This window comes from Alexandromys fortis, unplaced genomic scaffold (genome assembly GCF_014885135.2).
Source record: "Alexandromys fortis isolate MF-2015 unplaced genomic scaffold, M_Fortis_MF-2015_v1.1 scaffold_180, whole genome shotgun sequence".
In the NCBI taxonomy this organism is placed as follows: Eukaryota; Metazoa; Chordata; class Mammalia; order Rodentia; family Cricetidae; genus Alexandromys; species Alexandromys fortis.
Window position 1 is genome coordinate 3,570,741 of NW_026068143.1, and position 22,769 is coordinate 3,593,509.

The 22,769-nt window shown below is 37.1% G+C and overlaps 1 protein-coding gene across 4 annotated transcripts in view; it reads left to right on the plus strand.

Annotated features, from left to right (window-relative positions):
- Positions 1-18,159, plus strand: part of Diaph2 (diaphanous related formin 2) — a 773,854-nt gene extending 755,695 nt beyond the window's left edge. For all 4 annotated transcript variants that reach the window (XM_050126856.1, XM_050126857.1, XM_050126859.1 and 1 more), the window contains one exon: positions 12,625-18,159. In XM_050126856.1, coding sequence (XP_049982813.1) covers positions 12,625-12,689 — 65 coding nt within the window. In that variant the 3' untranslated portion in view covers positions 12,690-18,159. The remainder of the gene's footprint in view (positions 1-12,624) is intronic.
- The last annotated feature ends 4,610 nt before the right edge of the window (positions 18,160-22,769 follow it).

Sequence of the window (22,769 nt, forward strand, 5' to 3'; positions counted from 1 at the left end):
TGATTTCTCACTCGAGCCTTGTTGATTGATATGTGTGTATGTGTACAGCTACATGTGTACATGCATATACTTCATATCTATCTAAATATCAATGTGGAGCAAGTATGAATGTATCTCATTCCATCCTCTTAATACCCTATCTTATTAATATTCTTATCTCCATTTGGAGATGAGGAAATTGGTATTGACAAAGCTTCACTCATGTAAGTGTAAACGGGATCTTATTAGAAAATTGTGTTTTGTAGTCTGCCCTAATAATTTCAAAGGCTCGTGCCTGTATCCTTTAGCTTTGCCTACTCCGTTATGATAACTGTATATGTGGATTAAGAGAGAATAATGCTGTTTCTGCTCTGTATCTTCACCTACACTTTATGGGTATTCTAGTTTCCTCCTGTTGCTGTGATAAAACAGTGACCAAAAACAATTTTTATGGGAGAAACGGGATTACTTCATTTTCCATCACAAAGGGAAGTGTGCAAAAACTCTAGCACGGCAAGAATTTGAAGCAGAAAACATGGAGGACATACTTCCCTGATAGACTTAGCTGCTTTCCATATACAGTCCACACCTACCTATCTAGGGATGGTACTGCCCACAGCATGCTCAGTTCTCCTCCATCAATTAGAGACTGAGAAAATGCCCCACAGACATGCAAGCGGACCCATCTGGTGGAGGCAGTTCCTCAACTAAGGTTCCCTCCTCCCAGATGTGTCATGTTGATAAACAAAACTAGCCATCACAATAGGATGTCTTCTGTAAAGTGGCCCGGGGTCATTTACCATCTATGGAAAGAGGTCTTGACTGTTTGAATTAGTTATTTCTTTTGGTATCTCATGTGATTTTATCAGTAAGATAAAGCTCTCCACAAATAAAGGCATACCTCCCTTTCTTTTAAGTCCTAACCAATCTTTGTGGAGACAGTCTTTTAAGCTGAATCACTTTTTATAACTTAAAATTTTACAAGTTAGAATCTAAGATGTGATATATATTTATAAATGATAATTGTATGAAAACAAATTTGTTTAACTTCTAAAAATTGTGTTTCCTATCACAAAGCCTATAAGCTCTGAAGTCCATAAGCAAAACAGGTAATGAAACCTGTTTGCTGTCCTTTTATATCCCCTCTTCATTATAATATTTTAAGTAATAACGTAATCAACCAGGAATTGACTCAGACATCTTTTTTCGAACTTTTATTTAATATCCTTTTCATACATGTATTTTGATCATATTCTTTTCCTTCCCTCAAATCCTCCCAGATTCTCCCCAACCTGCTCCCTAAAAGATAAAACAGATATCTCTAAAAGATAAAAACAGAAATAAAAATCAAAGCAAACAAGAAGAATACCAAAATAAAACTAAGAGTGCACAAGAAATCATGGCGTCTATTTTGTCCTAGCCATCTATTCTCAAGCATGAGGTCAACTATTCTCAAGCATGGGGCCTGGCCTGGAGTATCGTTGATAGACTCATTGACACTCTATTGGAAAAAAAAAATGATTTCCCCTTTCCCATCAAGAATCAGTTGCAAATAGCTTCTTGGTTAGAAGTGAGATTTTGTACCACCTCCTCTTCTTAGTGCTAGGATTTTATCTGATTTGAACCTGTATGGGTCTTCTGCATACTATCACCTTTCCTGTGTGCATGTGTATCCGTACTGTTGCGTCTGGGAAATGCTCTTTCCCTGCAGCCATCCACCACTACTGGCTCTTAGACACTTCCCAACTGCTCTTCAGCATAGATCCCCGAGCCTTGAGGGGAGGAGGTTGATAAAGCAATCTCACGTATTAGAGGAATAATATAAAAAAATCATTGTCTGGGAATATAGCTCCCTCCAAAACCTAAAGGACAAATCACGATCCCACTATTTAGAAGTTATTGCTCATTTTATGAGTACATGTCCTTCAAAAATATTTTTAAATTATAAATTGTGTTTTCACTAGTAGGAATATTATATATTCCTTGGTAACTTGCCTTTTTCATTTTAAAATGTGGGCTTCTTTCTCTGGTATGTTTGCATTTATATAATAATTTAGACTGGCTACAGAGTATGCCACTATATGTAACTAGCATGCTATACTGAATCTCATGATGACCTATATGCTGCACTGAATATAAACAGAGTTTTAGAGAGCATCTGAAAAAACAGCCTTTTGTGTTTTTACCTTTTCTAGATCTGATGAGGGCTGGCATTGTTCCGGTAGGCTTAAATGATTCATTGAGAATTTTTCTGCAAAAAGTAAGCTGTTAGTAGCCATTTTATTCACTTAGCCCCGTCCTAATGCTCAGGTTGTATTTGAGCTGCATTAGATATTAAAATTATAAAGGATTTTCTGACAGTTGTGAATATGAAATTGAGAAGCTGTGTGTTAACTCTCTTAATTGTTCATATTTAAAACAACTGCTGACCAGCTTCAACCGTAAGGGACAGTTTATATTTTAGAAACAATGGGACAGCTGCTAATGTGTCTGTAATATTAACCACACAGGTTGACTTTGTGTACACAACTGGTTAAGTAATTAAGCACAGGCTAGCATGGGAATCATTACTGATGTGAACACCTGTTTATTGGCTCTTGCATTGTAAACTGTAGGTTAAACATCTTCTCAAAATCATAGGCAGGGCTTTCTTACTGTGATATGGTCTTTGGGGAGATGGACACATTGTGTATGTAGGAGGAAGGACCGGCATTTCTGCTTTAATACTGAAACCAGGGTATTTACTGCCCTCCGCATTTCCCACATTTAAGCTACAGTTAGACTGAGTGCTATCAAACCTCCACCATCACCATCATCTAGAAATAGGGAATCCAAACCTAAATGCAAGCTTGCACATGTTAAAAACAATAAGACTAGATGTAAAGCCTTAGAGTGATTTGAAACAAAAGCAGATGACAGGTGAGTGTATTCTAGGTCAGCATATCAGCGACAAACCTCAGGCAGATCACAAACAACTGCCATGGAGAATGACAGAGGATTGTCCATCATATGATCAAAGTTGGAGAAATGGCTGATGGCAAGTATTCTTAGTTACAGGGATCTATGTCACCCATGAAGTAGAAAGTCACACAGATGACAGGTGATAATAATGAGTTGACCCTGGATCGCAGAGCCATTTACTAGCTAGTTTATTCAGCACCAAACCAAATGGCTACTCAGTATCTTACCCTGCCAAACACTCTGGCCCAGGTCATTGTAATCTTCACCTTGATCATCCCTTCTATGGTCACTCTCGCTACTGCTATGTAGCTGAATTCAACAACCTCTTTAGATGACTTCAAAGAATCCCATTTCTGCTGGTCTTTCCCACCCTTCCAAGATAGAACTGTGACCTTATGTATAAATACTTAAAAATTGTTTTTAAGAACCAGAATTGAAATTAAAATAACATCCTTATAGAAATAGCTATCACTGCATCTTAGTCCTGACAGCTACAAATACAAACAGTTCCTTTCCTTTCATTGTGTCATTTTATCTTTTCCATAGGGAAAAGCAAGTTAAGATGTATAGTTACTCCAATTTTCCTTTTATATATTCATTCCCGTTTTGTACTTCCCAAGAGAAAAATTTGCATAACTGAATGGTCTGCAATATAAAGAACTAAAACCTACATTTTTATTAATCAGAAATTGACAGCTATCTTTCTATTTCTTTTTTGTTTAAATCCCACCTATCTTTTAAGTCCTAATGAGGGTAAAGTTTTGCATGACCTCTAACTCATACTTTCAAGAGATGTAATTTTTCTCTCGTTGGAGCCGGAACTGCATTTAAAATGAAGTAGATGCAACATGAAACACCTAATTAATTTAATGTTATTGTTATTGATACATTTATTCTTCCCACCCAAGTAATGTATAAGGTTACCTGTTATTACCAGGTGGATAGTTTATGCAGTAACAATTTGTAGCTAGATAAGGACAGAAAGAAATTTTTCCTTGTATTAATGGAAAAGATGTATGCCCCCTATGTAAGTAGCATAGCTGAAGGTGAATTCAAGGATCTGTATGTGATTCATGGCTAGTGACTGGATGATGACTTTATTAATAATTTTTAAGAAACAGCTCCTATAAGCCACTATGATGCTGGCCCTGCACAGCATGAGTTTCACTTATAGAATTTCTTGTAAAACTTTTCCTAGTATGTTAGTTTGTATTTTCCATATTTTCTAGATATGCAGATGTTCTCATAGACTCTCATCCTCACAGAGAGAACATTTGACTTAGGTCCTATTTTCATTCTCTAGTAAAGAAGTGAATATAATGCTTGACTAATGTACAAAGCCAACGACATTTAAAAAAATCTATTCACTAGCTGTGACATTGAATCCAAAGATAATCAATAGCAAGGTCAGTGGCAGCTGAAATACTGAATAGTATACTGATTTTCTTTTATCTGCACCACAGCTTTCTAAGATCCTTTGAAATACCCAAGTTATCAATTATGTAAATGTCAGCCATTTAAAATACCAACAAGTTGAGTATATATGTTGTAAAAGCTCCATGTTTGTGAAAGATGAAAGTAAAAATCACATAGATTCTACATTTGTAGCTTAATATGGATTAAGTTTTTAATGCCTTAAAGTAATATTATTGTACTGTGTGATTTTACTTTTATCTTATATTTCCATCTTCCTAAAGTTACTATAATTGAGTTTGTTTGATAATGTACCCTTATATTGCTACAAGACTTGGTAGTTTGCAAAATATGAGGTTCATAATAGAGATAGAGAGTTACTACCTGGCAGAGAGGATAAGAAGAAAGTGAAATACAGAAAGGTGATTTAATCTCAGTACTGCAGTTTTATAAAATATAATTTGTTTTTCCCCTAGCACAGCAGAGTTTCATGCTGATAACAAGCTCCTGAATTAATAAATCCATTGCAACTATTGAGACTTTTCCCTTAATAACATAACAAATGCTGAGCATTAAGAAAAGGAAAGACATTCTTTGTACAGACGTTGCTTATAGCAGATCTATATCTGCTATACATACATATACATAGAAAAACTACCAACATCATATCTTCAGCAATATCAATGTGAAAATAATTTGTGCATCTCAATTAGAATACTATAGTTTCCACACAAAAGCATGCTGTTTCTCGGAATGCATTTGCTTATTTTCCAATTGGAAAGGCATTTAAGGGTCTATTTTGTTATCATTACATGTGCTTAACTCCAATTATAGTTAATGGGAGTTGTGTGTCTATAGTCACAGTAGCCTCTGAACTGTTTTAACATTATTGCTTTCCATTACCATCATCATTAAAATAACTTTCCACTCTTCTGCCAACTTGAACTACCACAGTAATCTAGGTTCCTGTTTTCTTTTCATGGATTTATTTTCATGTAATAAAGCATATGGATTACACAATGTTGCCTGTTTCTAGCTTCAAAAACACTGCAGTATCATTGACAATAGAGTAGGTAGCCCAGAACTCTTTAATTATTGGGCAGAGAGGTAATCGACTGGCTCTTGCACATGCATTTTTGCATAACATCCTATGTATACAATTCCACTGGAATAAAGCAGGTCAATGTAGTGTGATAACTAATACCTGGTAGATGTCCAAAATTTGAAACATACTGCAAAATATGAGAACATGAAATTCACAAATTGGAAGCACTAGACTTTATCAATAGGTAACAAGACTACAACTTTAATTGCAGTTACTCACACTTTTGATGGGCAAAACAACAAAACTTCCTGTCTAGCTATAATTGATGATGCTCTTTTGGAGACTTCTAGACTCTGCTCTACTTCCCAAAGAAAAATTGCCAAGCTATCAGAAAAACTGATTAGAAGGCAGTGCGGGGTAAAGGAAGGCCTTGTTGAATTTTCAAGGAAATGAGAAGCCTGGAAATTCCTAAAAGTGGTTGGGGATGTACCCTGTGTCAATGGTAAAGCACTTGCCTAGCATGTATGAGGCCCTTTGTTCCATCCTGAAACCATACACAGATACACAGACTCAGACACACACATGGACCTGAGCATCAGTACACTGACAGTTGCATACTGAGTTGTCACTAGGGATGCTTTATCATTATAACATGATGTCCACTACTGAACTATGCCTCAAAAGTATTTGTGTGTGTGTGTGTGTGTGTGTGTGTGATTTAAGGAATTAAACCCAGAACTTTTCACATGATAGCCAACTGTTCTACCACTGAGCCATACCACCAGCCAAAGTGTATATTTTAAATGAAAATATAAATAATGGAGAGTTAACTTCCACAGGCACTGAAACATATCATAAAATTCACATTCATAATCCAAGCATTGAAGAGACAGAAGCCAGGGTATTATAATTCCAGACCTATTGGGGATACATAGAACATGTCTGCCAAATAATTATTGCAATAGAAACAATAATCATAATGATAAAGAGAAATGATTATTATGCTCAAATAATGAAATTAGAAGGCATTTATATAAAAATTTAGAATAATACTAATGCCAAAATGATAGAAACTCCAATATTTTTTAATATATAATAAAAAAGATATAATGAGTCTGTATAGTAATTGATGATTAGTCAGCAAATTGTGATAGAATAACCTGTGTCCTTTGTAAAGAAAAAATAAAACAAAAAACAAAATAGTGTAAAAGCTTATCTGGAATTGTGAAACAAAATAAATTGAAGATAATTTTAATAATTAAATATGAATGGATTAAGCTTTAAAGACCATAAAGAGTCATGACTTGATACCTATCAAATGTCTGGATAATAGAGACATGTCTGTTAGACAAATGTCTATTAGATGAATCTGAAAATAAAAGAAGATATCAAAATGTAAATATTGATAGATTTAATTACATAAAATTTGTAGCTGTGCCCTAAGATCTTCCTTGAGGGACGAAGTGAGAAGGCACATCAGGAATCAGAATGAAGGCATTCAGCAGACTGGTTTATTTAATAGCCAGGGGTGGGGGTGGACTTACATGCCCTCCTAGCACCCAGGTGTTGACATCACATGATCACCCCCTCATTGGCTAGGCACAATCAAAACCTCTGAGAAATGCCCATTGCTAGGTCCCCAGGCAGCATCTGGTCATCCCTCATTGGTTAGACACAATCAGGACCTCTGATAGTGCCAGAATCCTGGTTGGCTCCTCTCAGCCTGGCAGGCCTTACCTTCCTACAAAAAAAAAAAAAATAGTATTAAAAAAATGAAACCATACAGTCTTAAAAATTCACAATATACAATAGGCAAATAACAAACTAAGGAAAATATTTCTAATATATACTTCAACCAGTTATTATCTTAAGCACAATAACTGTCAAAGGACAAGGCCAACATGCAAAGGAAAAATAAATAAATGAAAAGTTCCACCTTACTAATATTTGAAAAAAATGCAAAAAGAATAAATCATATGTCATTTTTCACTTTTTATATTAGCATATTTTAAAAGGTTATTACCCAAAGAGATAAGACAAATTCATGTACTTCCAATTGGATTTAAATTAATGCAGTAGTCTCTAATGCCATTTGAGGTTACTTCTGCATACCTTAGGAATGCCTGTTCTATATAGAGCATACATATGGGTGTATCTATAAGGATGATCATTTCCTCCACTATTTCTACACTATTATAGTAGCAAAATATTGGGATCAGCTTAAATATTATTCAGAAGAGAAGTTTCTTGTAAATTATGATATATTTGCATAATATAAAATGAATATATGGCCATTCAAAATTGTGTTTTCAGTATTATATTTAATAACAGAAAAATAATATATTTAATGACAGACATTTAATAACAAAATTTTGACAAGAAAAGGGTAAAAACAACACATTGCATGTCTAGTTTGAGCTCGAGGTATTTTTCATTGTTTTTATTTATCTATACATTTTTCCCACTCTCCTTTCTCCTCCCCTTGCTCCTTCTACCCTCTCACATCACCCCCATTCTCCCAATTTACTCAATATATCTTGTCTTTTTCACCTTCCTATGTAGATCCATATATGCCTCTCTTAGGGTCCTCTTTGCTATCTAGTTTTTCTGGGGTTGTGGCCTGTAGAATGGTTTCCCTTTGTTTGATGACTAAAAGCCACTTATGAGTGAATACATATTGTATTTGTCTTTCAGGGCCTGGGTTACCTCACTCAACATGTTTTATTCTAGATCCATCCATTTGCCTGCAAATTTCAAGATGTCGTTATTTTTTACTGCTGTATATACTCCATTGTGTAAATGTGCCACACTTTCTTTATCCGTTCTTCAGTTAAGGGGCATCTAGGTTGTTTCCAGGTTCTGGATATTACAAATAATGTAATGCTGCTATGAACATAGTTGAGCACATGTCCTTGTGGTATGATAGAGCATCTTTTGGGTATATACCCAACAGCAATATTGCAGGATCTTGAGTTCGATTGTTTCCTAACTTTCTGAGAAATCGTCATACTGATTTCCAGAGTTTCTGTACCAGTTTGCACCCCCACCAGCAATGGAGGAGCATTCCCATTATCCCACATCCTCTTCAGTATAAGTTGTCATCATTGTGTTTTTGATCTTGAACTCGTTTTTTTTTTTTTTTAATATTTCTTTAGAGGACAACAGAGGCACATTACACTATGAGAGGAATTGGTAGTGGACTTAACCCTTTTTCTCATAGTTTCAGTCTCGACTTGATCATACATATAGTATGAAAGATAGAGTCCTGGGAATACTCTTTATTAGAGCTTTGACTGCACACACCCAGGTTGCATACTGCCAAACTGAGGCTTCTAGTCTGACTTTTGTCCTCTTAGTTTTGGGCTATACCTGATCTGTCTTTAGTCTTTGGTCATTTTACTTGGCATTTACAAAAACAACAAAATTATTGACATAGGTTTGGGTAGAGATCTAAAACCTAATGACATTTGTATATTTTCTACATTATGTGTTGTTTGCATAGTCACTAAATAAATAATTGTCTGAGCGGATTCTAGAACAGTTAGTATGACAGTGTGTTTAATTCATTTACTACAGTACTCAATAAGGTTTAGAGATGAATGTCACATGTACCTTTGCTTAGAGAAGGCGTGGAGCTTCCTGCTCCACAATAAGAATAGCTTTGCCATTAGTTTAAACAGGTAACCTAATAGAAGGCACAGAACCACATTAAAGCCAAGACATGGGCTTAACTTCTCCTTTGGAAAAGATCTGGAAGATTCCCTGAAGACCACTGGCCTCCATAGCATGCATCTTTGTAAAAGTATACTCTTCTCTTCAACGCTACTCTTTAAAGATTTCAACCTCAGTAGTAGCATCAGAAGTTCCTCACCTACATGTAAGAGTTTATTTCAAAAATGTGTCTCTCACAAATAAGGAGAATCAGCTTGGGTTTGCTTACCAAATTCTGTTAGACTGGGAAATGAACTTGATTCTGAGTAGCTCTTATCAAGTCCTCAAATCATATAGCACACCACCTACTTCCTCCATCTGTTTCCAAACAAGAACTGCCATCAGTTTCACAATCACCCCAATTACTCTGTTCCCTCTGACAGCAATGATATCTAATGTCAATGATATCAATGATATGATAATGTAATGTGCCTCTGTTGTCCTCTCAAGAATAATGTCTTTAAAAAAAACTTGAGTTCAAGATCAAAAACACTGTGGTGCTTTCTACCGGCAATGGATGAGTGTACCCCTTTCTCCACAACCTCTCCAGCAAAGGCAATCATTGGTGTTTTTGATTTTAGCCATTCTGACAGGTGTAAGATGATATCTCAAAGTTGCTTTGATTTGCATTTCCCTGATCGCTAAGGAAGTTGAGCATGACCTTAGGTGTCCTTGGAGCCTAGGCAGTTTGGATGCTCCCCTTACTAGACCTGGATGGAGGTGGGTGGTCCTTGGACTTCCCACAGGGCAGGGAACCCTGATTGCTCTTTGGGCTGACGAGGGAGGAGGACTTGATTGGGGGAGGGAAAAGGGAGGCGGCGGTGGGGAAGAGACAGAAATCTTTAATTAATTAATAAAGAAATAAATAAATTTTAAAAAAAGTCCAAAAAAAAAAAAAACACTGTGGTGGCAGCTTATACTGAAGAGTTCTTCTTCTATGAATGTGATGCTGACTTGAAAGGTCCATTAGTATTGAATACCATAAATATAGAAGTTATGTTTCAAATAATCCACTCAGTGGTATTTCAATCTCTTATTCCAAGATGAAGTCAGTCTTGAGCATGAAAATTTGTTATCACTAAATTATTAGCCATTATAATGTGAAGACAGATAGAAAATCTATGTATACATATGGAAATACAGAAGTGTGTGTGCCTGTGAAAGAAAGTGTGTGTGTGCATGTATATGTTTACTTTATGAGATTCATTTATTCCACTTATGGCTTGATCTGTAGAACTTTATGATACAAATATATGTTTTATGAAAAATTAGTTTTAACATAAATATAAAGAACTGGAAATTAATTTTTAAAAGTTTAGATCAGCAATGTTGCCATTGTTTTTAATGGCTTTTTCTTCATAAACAAGATTGTAGGTTGACATTTCAAAAATATAAGTTGTGACCTTTACAGAATTGCTTCTTCATGTAATTATCTTATTATGTTAGGAACCTCTTAGGCTCCTAAACGGAAGAGATCAAAAGGACAGAAAAAGAAAATCTAAAATAGTTCTCTTTTCTATCTGTTATAAGGCCAAGTGTGGATCCTGAACCAGTGCTCATGCCACTGTCCAAAAGCTTTAATGTCCTTTAGTCAGTTTGCTTTGGCTCAAAAGCATTTTCTCACACCAAATGCCACCAGCAAATTGCAAGTTGATATGAATCCTCACATCCTATCATTTAATACTGTGATGCTGGAGTTTTGGTGGTGATCCACTAGGTAATGGTTATCCTACAGGATGTCAGAGGTGTTCCTGGAGGGAAGCACAGATACCTGTTGACTTCAGTTTGTAGGATCCCCAATGTACCACCTTCTTTCAGAGAGCTGGCAGGACCCCATGGGAATCCTGCCATCATTCTTGTATCTAAGAACAAAACTGAAGTTTTAATGTTTGCAATGAAATGGGAATCATCTGGTTGTAGCTTAAGTTTTAAATGTCTTCTAAGAAGTCCCAAACTAATCTGTATGCAAACCTGTTCCATCTAAGTAATAAGCCCTTTATCCAGGAGTGTTATCTTCACATTTTTTAGCTGAATTGTGATCCATATCACAAATTAAATAATGGATCTTTTAATGGTATCTTCAAAAGGATTCCCCAAATAATCCATCACTCAGATGTATCTGCAAGTAGAAAGCCTTTTGCTTCTTCACCTTTCTGCAATATGATTGCATTCTGAAGCATTGAGTACGCTTTAAGCTTCTGACTAGTTTGCTCAGTGCACTCACAAGGTCTTATTAATGAGGCCAAGGTTATGGGTGCAAGAAAGTTCTGCTGCGTATTGACCACAGACTACCGGGAAATAGTCAAGAGATGATAGTACAACCCAGAAAGGCATCATGACAAAACTTCAGCACTTCTCGGGCCAGCCTCCTCATGGAGAGACAGGATATGCTAGTGGGCCATCGTCATCTTAGTGAGGAAATGAAGAGCAGCTTGGGAGCATCCAACGTCTACTTCTGAACAAAGCAGGCCTGACATTTAGACATTAACTTTGCATTATAATCTCCTATCATACCATTGATTTGCTGTGTAACCTTCATCACTAAAGCAGAGATAATAGGATGGAATGAAATGGGCTTACCTCCCGGGGATGTTGTGTGAATTAGCAAATTAACTAGTGTAAAGTGTTAGCATTTATGTAAGTGCTGGTGGTTGTCATTATTTCTAGGGACTGAGTCTCATTCTAAATAGAAAATCTAAGTATATTATGCTTTTGCCAGGAAGAGATTTTCACCCACATCAATTGCATTTAAGCTGAGCATAAAACAGAGGTGATAATAATGTAGTAGTGATCATCACAATGCAGAGCTGTAAGCCTTTTCCCTATTAAAGCTAAAACTATTTTCAGCAACTTTCAGTGCTTTTAAACTTTGCTTTCCAAGTTTTGTGCCAACAGTCATCTCTACAGTGATTATTCTTCCTGTGATGGGTAGGGGAATGGGACCAAGAATAGGTTCCATTCATTATTCATTTCCATAATGACTAGATAATGTATTGAATTTCTTTACATCATACAATCAGGCAAACTTAGTAGCTACTTTGATTACCATATATTACAATCATTGTTTTAAAAGAAAATCGCCCCCCCCCACTCTGCATACACTGATGTCCTTTAGAGGTAGCCAACATACAAATTGAAAACTCATAGGGAACTGAAGAGGTTTTTAACAAAAGGCACTGTACATAGATCTTTTCAATTTAACATCTTTACCAGGGAATTTTGTTGTCACCTGCTTATTTCCAAGAGGTCTGTGCTTGAGAGAATTCTTCCATTGCTTTTATCACTCTGCCTCTGCTTACCAAGAAAAATCATTTCTTGCTGATTGCAGAACTCTTGAACTCAGCCTGGCAGCTGCAGTGCAAATGCCTCAGATCCGGGCTCTTTGCAGCTTATTTCCATATTCATTTGAAGTGATTTTTCAAGACTGTTTGAAAACCTCTCTCAACCTGACACTGTGGAATAGTCAGAATCTAAAGCTCACCGTGTGTTCCCTTCTTCTTTTCTTTGTCCTACAGAAAACAGACGGGCCCCTCTGGAAAGATCACGCTCTCGCCACAATGGAGCCATGTCATCCAAGTGATTCCTGATGCCAGAAAGAATGGAGACATTTAAGAAAACAAAATCATTCATCTTGAGAAGAACAAAATATACACTCAAGGGTTTGAGTGGAAATAAATGCATTTCCACAAAGGTCAAGCTGAGCTGGGTGAAGTAATATGTATTTGTAGGAGTACTGCAAGTCCACTAATCCAAACCCAGCTATCCTGATTAGAAACCAGTTGTTCCTCTGTAGTGTAAAGACCCACATTACTTGACATTTGGAGACATTACCTGACTGTGGAGGCAAAAGTATAAAAAGAAAATAGAAGAATCCTAAGGCTCCTACAAACATTCCATTAGATTCTGTCAAAGAATGTAAAACTGAAATTTCTAGGTCACACCTACCCACCCTACCCCACTGTCCAAAAAAATAAAAGAGGAGGAAAGGGGAATAGATGGGAAGATTTTTCAGTGTCTGCTTCTAGCTCTTCGTATGTATGTATATAGTGTAAAGTCTGAGAGAATGGGCGCGAATAGCACACTCTGAAAAAGAAGCCCCAGTCAAGGTATTTAGAACCCATTTCAAGTGAAAGTTGATGGATTTATCTATTTGGCAGAAATTAATCTTACCATTAGTCTAGTGTTTCAGCATGATATCACAGGCACTTATCATTACTAAAAATACAAAATAAGCTAGGTTTCAACTTTATTTAAGAAGTGTTTTCTAATTCTGCATAGATATCTGCCTTATAGAAATTCTTCGGAAAGCTATTTTTGAGAAAACCTCTACACTTCATGCATATGCTAGGGATGAGCCTGAAAATTCTATTGCCTTTATTTAGATTTGAGAGGAAAATATTGATTCCTGGTTCTTCACTCTAGTGCTTCTTTCTCACTTCATCCCTGAGAGTTGGGGAATAGAACTGCAGAAGAGTCCAGAGGGAGGAAAGGGATTTCATTATGCAGGAGGCAGTAGAAAACTTTGTAAAGGTCAATTGTTTTATCTCCCTTTCCACCCCTTTACCTGTTCTACTTTGGTAGTTGAAGTCAAAGCAAGTGTCTGTGCATGTGTGTGGGTGTGGGTGCACATGTGTGTGCGTGCATGCATGTGCATGTATGTACGCACGTGTGCATGCATGTGTGCGTGCTTATATCTCTTACTGCAGTAATTCCATATCCTTGTAACAAGGTAAACCTCTCTGTCATCATCATACTTACTTACCTTATATTATTAACACATTTCAGTGATGCTGCCAAAACAACACTAGCAGATAAAGAAGCTTGGCATTGTTTTAAACATGTGAGAGAGCAGAAGTTATACTTAACTTATCTATTTGCTTACAATGTGCATTTGTAATAATTGATGTAACTTCTCAGGAGTGTAATTTCAAGACTAATTCATGCAGATGATTGTGATTGCTGTAAAAGATTGCTTGTATGTATATTTCTTATGTAGAAAATTTGATTTCTCCAAAGCACATTATAGACATTCAGAGAAAAGAACAAATGACTGGCTTAGCAAGCCACCTTCTGAGATAATGTAAACAAGTTACCAGTAGCTCACAACATCTTTATACTGATGTATATTAATTTAAACTGTTGCCTTTCATCCTAGAGCATTCTTACTTGGGTATAATAATTCAAAATACTCTGAAGCTGCTATAATAGAGAAATCAGAAGGTGACAATGTCTGAGTTTTTTTTTCATTTTTTTCTTAAGTGAAAAATCACACACACACACACACACTTAAAAACATACCACTTTCACATACTTTTTAAAACAATAACTACAAAATTGAAGTTCTACTAATTGATGTAAATAACTACTGTATGCATTTTTGACTTTGCAAAGTATTTTCTGAAATATTGTGGTATGGCTTATTTGAGGTTTTGTGTTTTATTTTTTATAGCTTTTCAGGCTGTAGAAAATTGATCTTGAAATGTAAACGTTGACTGAAATTTGGGGCATTTGCCCTGCCATATTACCTAACTGGTCAAGGTTAACATACTGATGCGTATCACCTTTTCCAGATGTGAACTTGCCTTATTTTCTAGTTTGTAAACAGGAATGAATGAAGTACTGTTATTGATAAATTATATATTTGTATTTAAATGCATTCCACATGCTTTTCACAAACATTAGAAAACCTTTCAGGGGACACAATTAACTTATAGGACTTACAGTAGTCTTGCTCCAGCCACTTGCACTTTTTATTTTAGGTTGAAGAGTATCATCCACAAAGAAATATGTAGTGCAATTTTTAAAATAAAACCAAATTAGGCTGAAATTTTTATTTTTGATTATTTCTGCCACAGATGAGAAATGCCATTTCTACAACTTTTTCTCTGGAATGTTACCTAACAAGTTAACTGATGAGTATATTTTCCTTTGGCTACTGTAATGCTTGACAGTAAATCTGATAGTTTAATAACAGAGCAATGTATTCTCCCATGGTCCTGAAGTCTAGAGGCTTGACATCTGGGCATCAGACCATTCATGCTCCCTCCAGAGGCTACAGCAGAGGTCCCTTCTTTGCCTTGTTCATCTTTGGATAGCCACATTTTTCTGTTCCACTTCACATTACCTTCCTCTCTGTGTACCTGATCTCTCTCTGCCTCTCTTGTAAGGATGCTATGGTGGCATTTAGAGACCACCATGTTAAAACAGGATGATATCACCACTGATCCTGAACTTCATGATATCTGCATGACTCTTCTCCCCACCTGTCTGCCAACTGACCCCCAGAATGTATGTTTGTCCCATATGTAAAATGCATTCACCTCTTCTCAATGTTCTCCAGGCTCAAAAGTAACTTCTAACTCCAAAATTTCATCCAAATGCCATTAGTTCCAAATCCAATAATCTAGATCATCCAATGAAGTATGAATGATATTTAGATATTCCGATTCCTGGAACAATAGCCTTTCTCTACCTGGTACTCAGTGAGAGAACAAATAAAAATGAATTATTCTCTCCTAAAATAGCACTAGGGCAGGCGTGGACTAATAACAAAGGAACTCCTGCTCCAAAAGGGAAAGAACAGAAAGTAGAAAGGAGTCATCTGCCCCAACAGTTTTCCAAACATCCAGCCAAACAAGTTGCCCATAGGTGTCAAGGCATGGCAATGGCTTTCTGTCTCAGATATCACCCTTTGGAACTGTAGCTCTTTTCTCTGCTCCAGGCCTCAGGTCTCTGCCTTTGTACCCACAGTTGTTTTTGCCTTTAAGGTGCTTCTTTTACTAATCTGAAAGTTATTACATTTTGCAGATGAGTAATTTTATTAGCTTGTTTTCTGACCGTAGTGATCTATCTGGCAGCCTTCTCTCATTTCCTCCTATCTGTTTGTTTCAAACCAAGCCAAAAGTATTCTGATAATTATTGCATTCTCAAAAATCACATTTGAGTTCCAAGTATGTCTTGTCAATCCAACCTCACAGTTTTTTTTTTTTTTTTGGTTTTTGGTTTTTCGATACAGGGTTTCTCTGTAGCTCTGGAGCACGACCTAGAACTAGCTCTTGTAGACCAAGCTGGCCTCGAACTCACACATATCCACCTGCCACTGCCTCCCATGTTCTGGGGAAAAGGTGTGTACCACCACTGCCTGGCATCCTCACAGTTTTTTTCATAAATAGTTTCAGCTCTATGTGTGGTTGTCTTTGAGATAGTTGAATGAATCCAGGAATGTGTGCCTTCTATTCAGTGCTTGCTATTCTTTAAAAACTGGTAGGCTACATCCTTCACCTTAACTCCAAAGCACATCTTTACGCAGAATTTTACCATCTTTAAGATTAACAAAATTTACCAAATTAAATGCTGTTTCCTTATTGACATAATGGTTCTTTCTTCAATTTACCTCCTCTTTTTCTTTCCTTAACATTTTCATTTCCTCCTATTTAACTTTTTTAAATTAGTAAAAAAGTAATGAGTTTCACTGTGACATTTTCATTACCGTTTTGTTTTTCTTTTGATTATTCTCCCTACCTTCCATCCTCCTGCCCTCACTTCCACCACTAACCCCTGTTACGGTCCCATCAGTAAGTAACTCCCATTTCACCTTCATATCTCATTTATCATCCTCCTTTCTCCTCCCCACTCCCTTAAGTCTGCTGGCCCACCTCCAGCAAGAATGAATTAGCTCATGCCTCCAACACTTGGCTTGCCAAGCTCCTCAGTTAAATACCCGACTTTATCACTTACAGGATCAAGTCTGGCTTTCCACAAAACTACAGGAGACAATTCAGATAAGTTGTTGTTTAGTTTATTTTCTTTTTTTGCTGCTATATAACAATTGCCTTTCTTCCAGGTCCCAGTACAATATTCATTTCCTTTTGTGCCCTCACCAGAAATGCCTTTAACATCGACATTCCCAACAGTGGTTTGGCTCAGGCAATCTATAGTTTCTCTATTAAGTTCGTCATCTAAAATTGTTCCACCTACCACCCAGTAGCCCATTCCAAAGCCCCTTTCCCATCTGTAGATATTTGTCATAGCAATACCCCTCCTCATACTAAAATTTCTGTTAGGGTCCTATGGTTGCTGTAACAGATTCCCACAACACAGTGGGAAACACGAGTAGATGTCTGGTTCTATGATGTTTTTAAGGTCACAAATACAAAGCCAAGATATTGACAGGACAGCACTCCTCTGCGGGCTCAGGTAGAAAATCCATTCTTTGCCTCTTTTCGTGTGATTTTCATTAGTCCTTGGGTTGTGGCTTCATCTGCCTTTTCAACACCATCCCCTCTGTATAATCTACCTCTCCTTCTCTCTTGTAAGGATAGTTTTGTTGACCCGTCAAGATTGTCTATGATTACATCCTCATTTTCAGAGCCTAAATTTAGTTACACCTCCCAATACCTGCTTAACCAAAATATGGTAATATCTCAAATTCTGGTGATTAGCACATGAATAAACATGTCTTTTTGTGGAGGGGGGGCATAATTCAACCACTACAGTAGTCACTGCATATAAATATACTTTATACTTTTGAAAATGCATCCTTGGTGCTCAAGACAGATTTAAGGTTGTTATTAAAAAGCTACTCTCTGCACAGGCTACTGCATGCTTTGTTATTAAATAGACAAAAAGCTATTCTAAATTTTGGTTGATACTTTTGCCACTGTAGCCAATTAGTTGAAAAAAAATCATGGATCTCAACTCTGCTCTAGTGTATCTCTTCTGCCCCTTTTATGGAGTCTTTGTTCAGATGTCTTCTCTGATGCATAATGCAGGCACAAAACTACCTCTGATACAGAAGAGTTTAAAAGCTTCCTTTAGATATTGTGAATCCCTCTGCTGAAGGGAGAGGTGAAAGCCAAGACTGTGTTGAATGGGTATTGAGGGAGATTGTGTCCATAGCAAGCCACCTTAAAGAAATAGTTCAAGCAGCAGTAAAACTGTCAATTTGTGCTCTCATTTATCCTTGGAACAAACACCTGTATCTGTGCTGGACCAATAACGACTTGCAATCTCTATGTAATGCCTACTAATTCAATAAAGCTTAGATTTGCATTAAATGTTGTACTGTCTATGATTCAGACTCAATATGATTGAAAAGGTATAGATGGTGAAGTGTCAAGGGGATGTGAGGACATTCTAGGGAAAGCTTTCGCTAAACAGAGCTTTCAAGAGTGTTTTTGGTCCTCCCACTTCTATCCAGGTCCAGAAGAGTGATCATCCAAACAGGCTAGGCTACCACAAATCCAGTTCATGTATTAATATCGAAACCAAGTGCCATTGTCCTTGGCTTCTCATCAGCCTTCATTGTCTACCATGTTCAGAAAGTTCGGTTTCATCCCATGCTTATTCAGTCCCAGTCCCACTGGCCTTGATGAGCTCCTAATAGATCAGTTCCACTGTCACAGTGGGTGGGTACACCCCTCGTGGTCCTGACTTCCATGCTCATGTTCTGTCTCCTTCTGCTCCTCATTTGGATCTTAAGAGATAGAATAGAAGTGGGAGGACCTTGGACTTCCCGCAGGGCAGGGAATCTGGACTGCTCTTCATTCTNGTGGGGGGGAGAGTGGTAAGGAAGTGCGGGGAGGGGGCAATGTGTGAGAAGATGGGGAGGGAAATGGGAAATGGGGAGGAGGCGGAAATTTTTCTTTCAAGAACTGAAAAAAATAAAAATTAAAATTAAAAGAGTGGTTTTGGAAGGGCCAGGTCAAGTAGACATCATGAACTGTCTTCAAAGACTTGCATACTTAAGATTCTTCTTTGCATCCACATACTCTGCTAATCAGAAGAGTAGAGAAATGTTTATACAACTAAAAAGTCAGAACGGCAATTCACATGCTCCACACAAAGTTGTTTTTCCAGAGATATTTGTGTGTTCTGTATAGTACTAAAGCAAAAGGGCTTCAGATGCTCAGAGGAGTAAATGTCCAGCACAAGTAATGAAGAATGGCAGGTTTTTATTCTCAGGAGAACTTAAAAAAAAAGAATTCCTCTTTGTGAGTGGTCTGTGTTCAAGATAAAGTACTGGACAATGCAATAAGCAGATCTATAAATTAAATGATAGGATCCCAGACCCGACTTATCCATTGTTTCCTTTGTCATAGTTTGCTCCAGCAATCAAATATATTATCTTTCTCCCTAAGACCCAAATAAGGAGTCCAAACAAACAGAATATTCACAACAGGGGAATTTGAGCTTAAGGCCAAGGGTTGAAAAACAAATGGAAAGCTGGAAGTTGATGAATATACCATACATGTAATGTGCTATACACTTTTGATTTATAGCAAAAGAATGCTATAGCCAAAGATCCCATTTACACAAAGAATTGATTTAGATGTTTAGGATCCCAATAGCCACAAGTAAAATATAATTATAGTTAGTATCCTCTGCAGAAAAAAAAACTATTTTCAAATACATGAATTATACAAATCATGACTTTGTGCCCACTTCTTGAAGATTAGCCGGAGTTTAGTCTTTAGTCATGATGACCTTATATTTTGGCTAGTAGAGGTACAGAGAATATTTTCACCTATACCTTGGTAAATTGAGGTTCAGCCAATAATTTGACTTTTTAATGTTTATGTGCATAGCATACAAGCTATTAACTTATTAGATAAGATTACATTAGATAAGATTAAATAAGTTACTTAACCCATCAAAGTTTGCATTTTGCTTATGCTTCCTCAGCCTCTAACCCTGGTGGGACTGTTCTAGTCAGTGTGTACCTACTCAAAAAAGCCACCTTTTGAGGACAGAGTTATGAATTGAATATACCTAATGTCTTCAAGATCTCGATCTGGGGGAGAGACACATAAACATAATTGGAATGACAGAAGCAATAGCTCAGCAGTTCAGAGCACTTACTGCTTTTCAAAGGAAGGTTCTCAGCACCTACATGGTTTCTCACAAGTGTATTTAACTCAAGTTCTATAGATTATGGCACACACTTCTGGCCTCTGAGGGAACACACATAAAATAAATAAGTCTCAAAAAAAGAGAAAAGAAAAGAAAAAAATTGAAATTCAAAGTAGAAAGATACTGACTGATCAGTGTCCTAACCATGGCATAGACAAGACCTGTGGAAATACTAAAAAAAAAAAATCAAATCACTTTTTAAGTATTAGAAGAGTAAAGTCAAAAACAAGCATAAGTGTAAACATTTTAAAGGAATAGTGTTTAAAATTAAAATTTAAAAGGTAATTAGATAGACATATGATGATTTTATATATTTAGTTAATATATATTAAATGTCATGTACAAGGCTAAGCTCTAAGACTATAACAAAGAATAAAATCAGATCAATATGGCCTGTATTTTCATGGAATTTAATTCTTTTTGAGAAGGGAGGGAGGAATGGCATGGCTGAACTTACGAGTCTGAACCTTTTTGTCCATATGCAGATAATATTCATTCTATATAACTGGAATTTAGGACCCATTGCGATGGTTTAAATGAGATGTCCTCTAGTCATCTTGGCATTTAAATACTTGGTCCCCAGTTGGCGGAACTGTTTGGGAAGGATAAGGAAGTGTGGCCTTGTTGCAAAATGTTTGTAACTGAAGGTGTGCTTGAGGTTTCAAAAGCTTCCTACAATCCCTAATGCATGCTCTGCTTCCTGTCTATGGTTTAAGATATGAGCTCTAAGTTCCTGCTCCTGATGCTTGTCATATGCTACCTCTACTCTGCCATCATATACTCTAGCAATCTGGAACCATAAGCCCTAAATAACCTCTTGTATAAGCTTCCTTGGCTATTTAGGAGAGTTATATACAAAGAAGTTATATAAAGTGGGCTAGAGAGATGGCTCAGCAGTTAACGGTGCATACTACTCTTACAGAAAACCCTAATTCATTTCCCAACTCATTCATTGGGAGGTTCACAACTACCTGTAACTAAACCTCCTATATATCTGACATCTTTAAGTCTCCAAAGATGACTATACACATATTGTCTTAGTTAGGGTTTCTATTGCTGTGAAGAGACACCATGACCACAACAAATTTTATAAAAGAAAACATTTAATTGGAGCAGGCTTATAGTTTCAGAGGTTAATCCATTATTGTCATGTCAAGAAGCGTGACAGGAAGACATGGTGCTGGAGAAAGAGCTGAGAGTTCTATATCTTGATCCACAGGCAACAGAAAGTGAACTGTCACACTGGCATGAGCATATCTGAGACCTCAAAGCCTACCCCACAGTGACACACTTACTCCAACAAAGCCACACCTCTCAGTAGTGCCACTCCCTATGGGCCAAGCATTCAAACACACCCGTGGGGGTCATATCTATTCAAACCACCACACACATATACATAGTTAAGTCACTTTTAAAAATTTAAAAAGAAAAGTATGAAATATAAAGGAAGATGATTCTAGAAATTCTGTGTGGGAGAGAATGAGGCAGGACTGGAGTTGCAGCTCAGTGATAGAGTGCTTGTTTAGTTTGCATGAAGCCTTAATCCACCCTTAGTGTTGCTAAAATAGAATGAGAGAAAAGCAAAGTAGGCCGGAAAGCAAACCTTGTTGGAAGATATTGCAGTGATGCTATTGAAAAGTGAAGACACATGTTGTTGATTCGAGTGACAGCAAGCAAGTTGGCTGTCAGTCGGTCATTGAGATCATGATGAAGGCGAGCAGCCACAGGTTTCAGGACTGAGTGGCGACTGATGTGCCACATTCAACAGCCAAAGTGGGCACCAAAGGAATCATCTTTTCAGTGGTATTTTGAATGTGCACAGCTGCAGTTGGGAGACATAGTACAATCCTATTGTCCTAGTTTGCTTTGTATTACCATGATAAACACCATGGACTTTGGTGGTTTTAATGCAAATGGCCTGCACAGGCTCATACGTCTGAATTTTTGGTCCCTAGTTAGCGAAATTGTTTGGGGAAGAATTCGGAAGTGTGGCCTTGTTGGAGAAGGAGTGCCACTAGAGATTAGCTTTGAAGTTTCAAAAGCCCACAGCAAACCTAGTTTCACTCTCTTTGCCGGCTGCCTATGGATCAAGATGTAAGCCCTCAGCTACTGCTGCAGCATCATGCATGCATGCATGCCAGGTCTGCCACCAAGATTCCCACCATGATGGTCATGGACAAACCCTATGAAGCTACAAGCAAGCCCCAAATACAATGTTTTCTGGTTATGTTGTTTTATCACAGCAACAGAGCAGTATCTAAGACAATGACTCAAAGCAACTTTGTGAAAAAATGGTTTATTTGGCTTGCAAGTTCATGTAAGCCTTTTACTGAGAGAACCAAAACAGAAACTCAATCAGGGCAGGAACATAGAAGCAAGAGCTGAAACAGACACCATGGAGGGGTGCTGCTTACTATCTTGCTCTTAATGGCTCCCTCAACTTACTTTCTTATAGCACAAAGAACCACCTGTCTCTCCCATAACAATCATTAATCAAGTAAACACTTCAACAGACTTACCTACATGCCAGCCTGATGAAGGCATTTTCTCGATTGAGATTCCCTCTTCCTGGATGACTCTAGCTTATGTCAAATTGACAACAAAATACAAACAAGTAACCAGCACATGTCTTATCTATAGTGTTGAGTTCTTGTGCAAACCTGATTAATGTATACCATGAGTTCATGGACAGAGAAAGCAGACAAAAGAACAGGATTTCTATACAACTTATACAGTAGTCTGGTGTTTA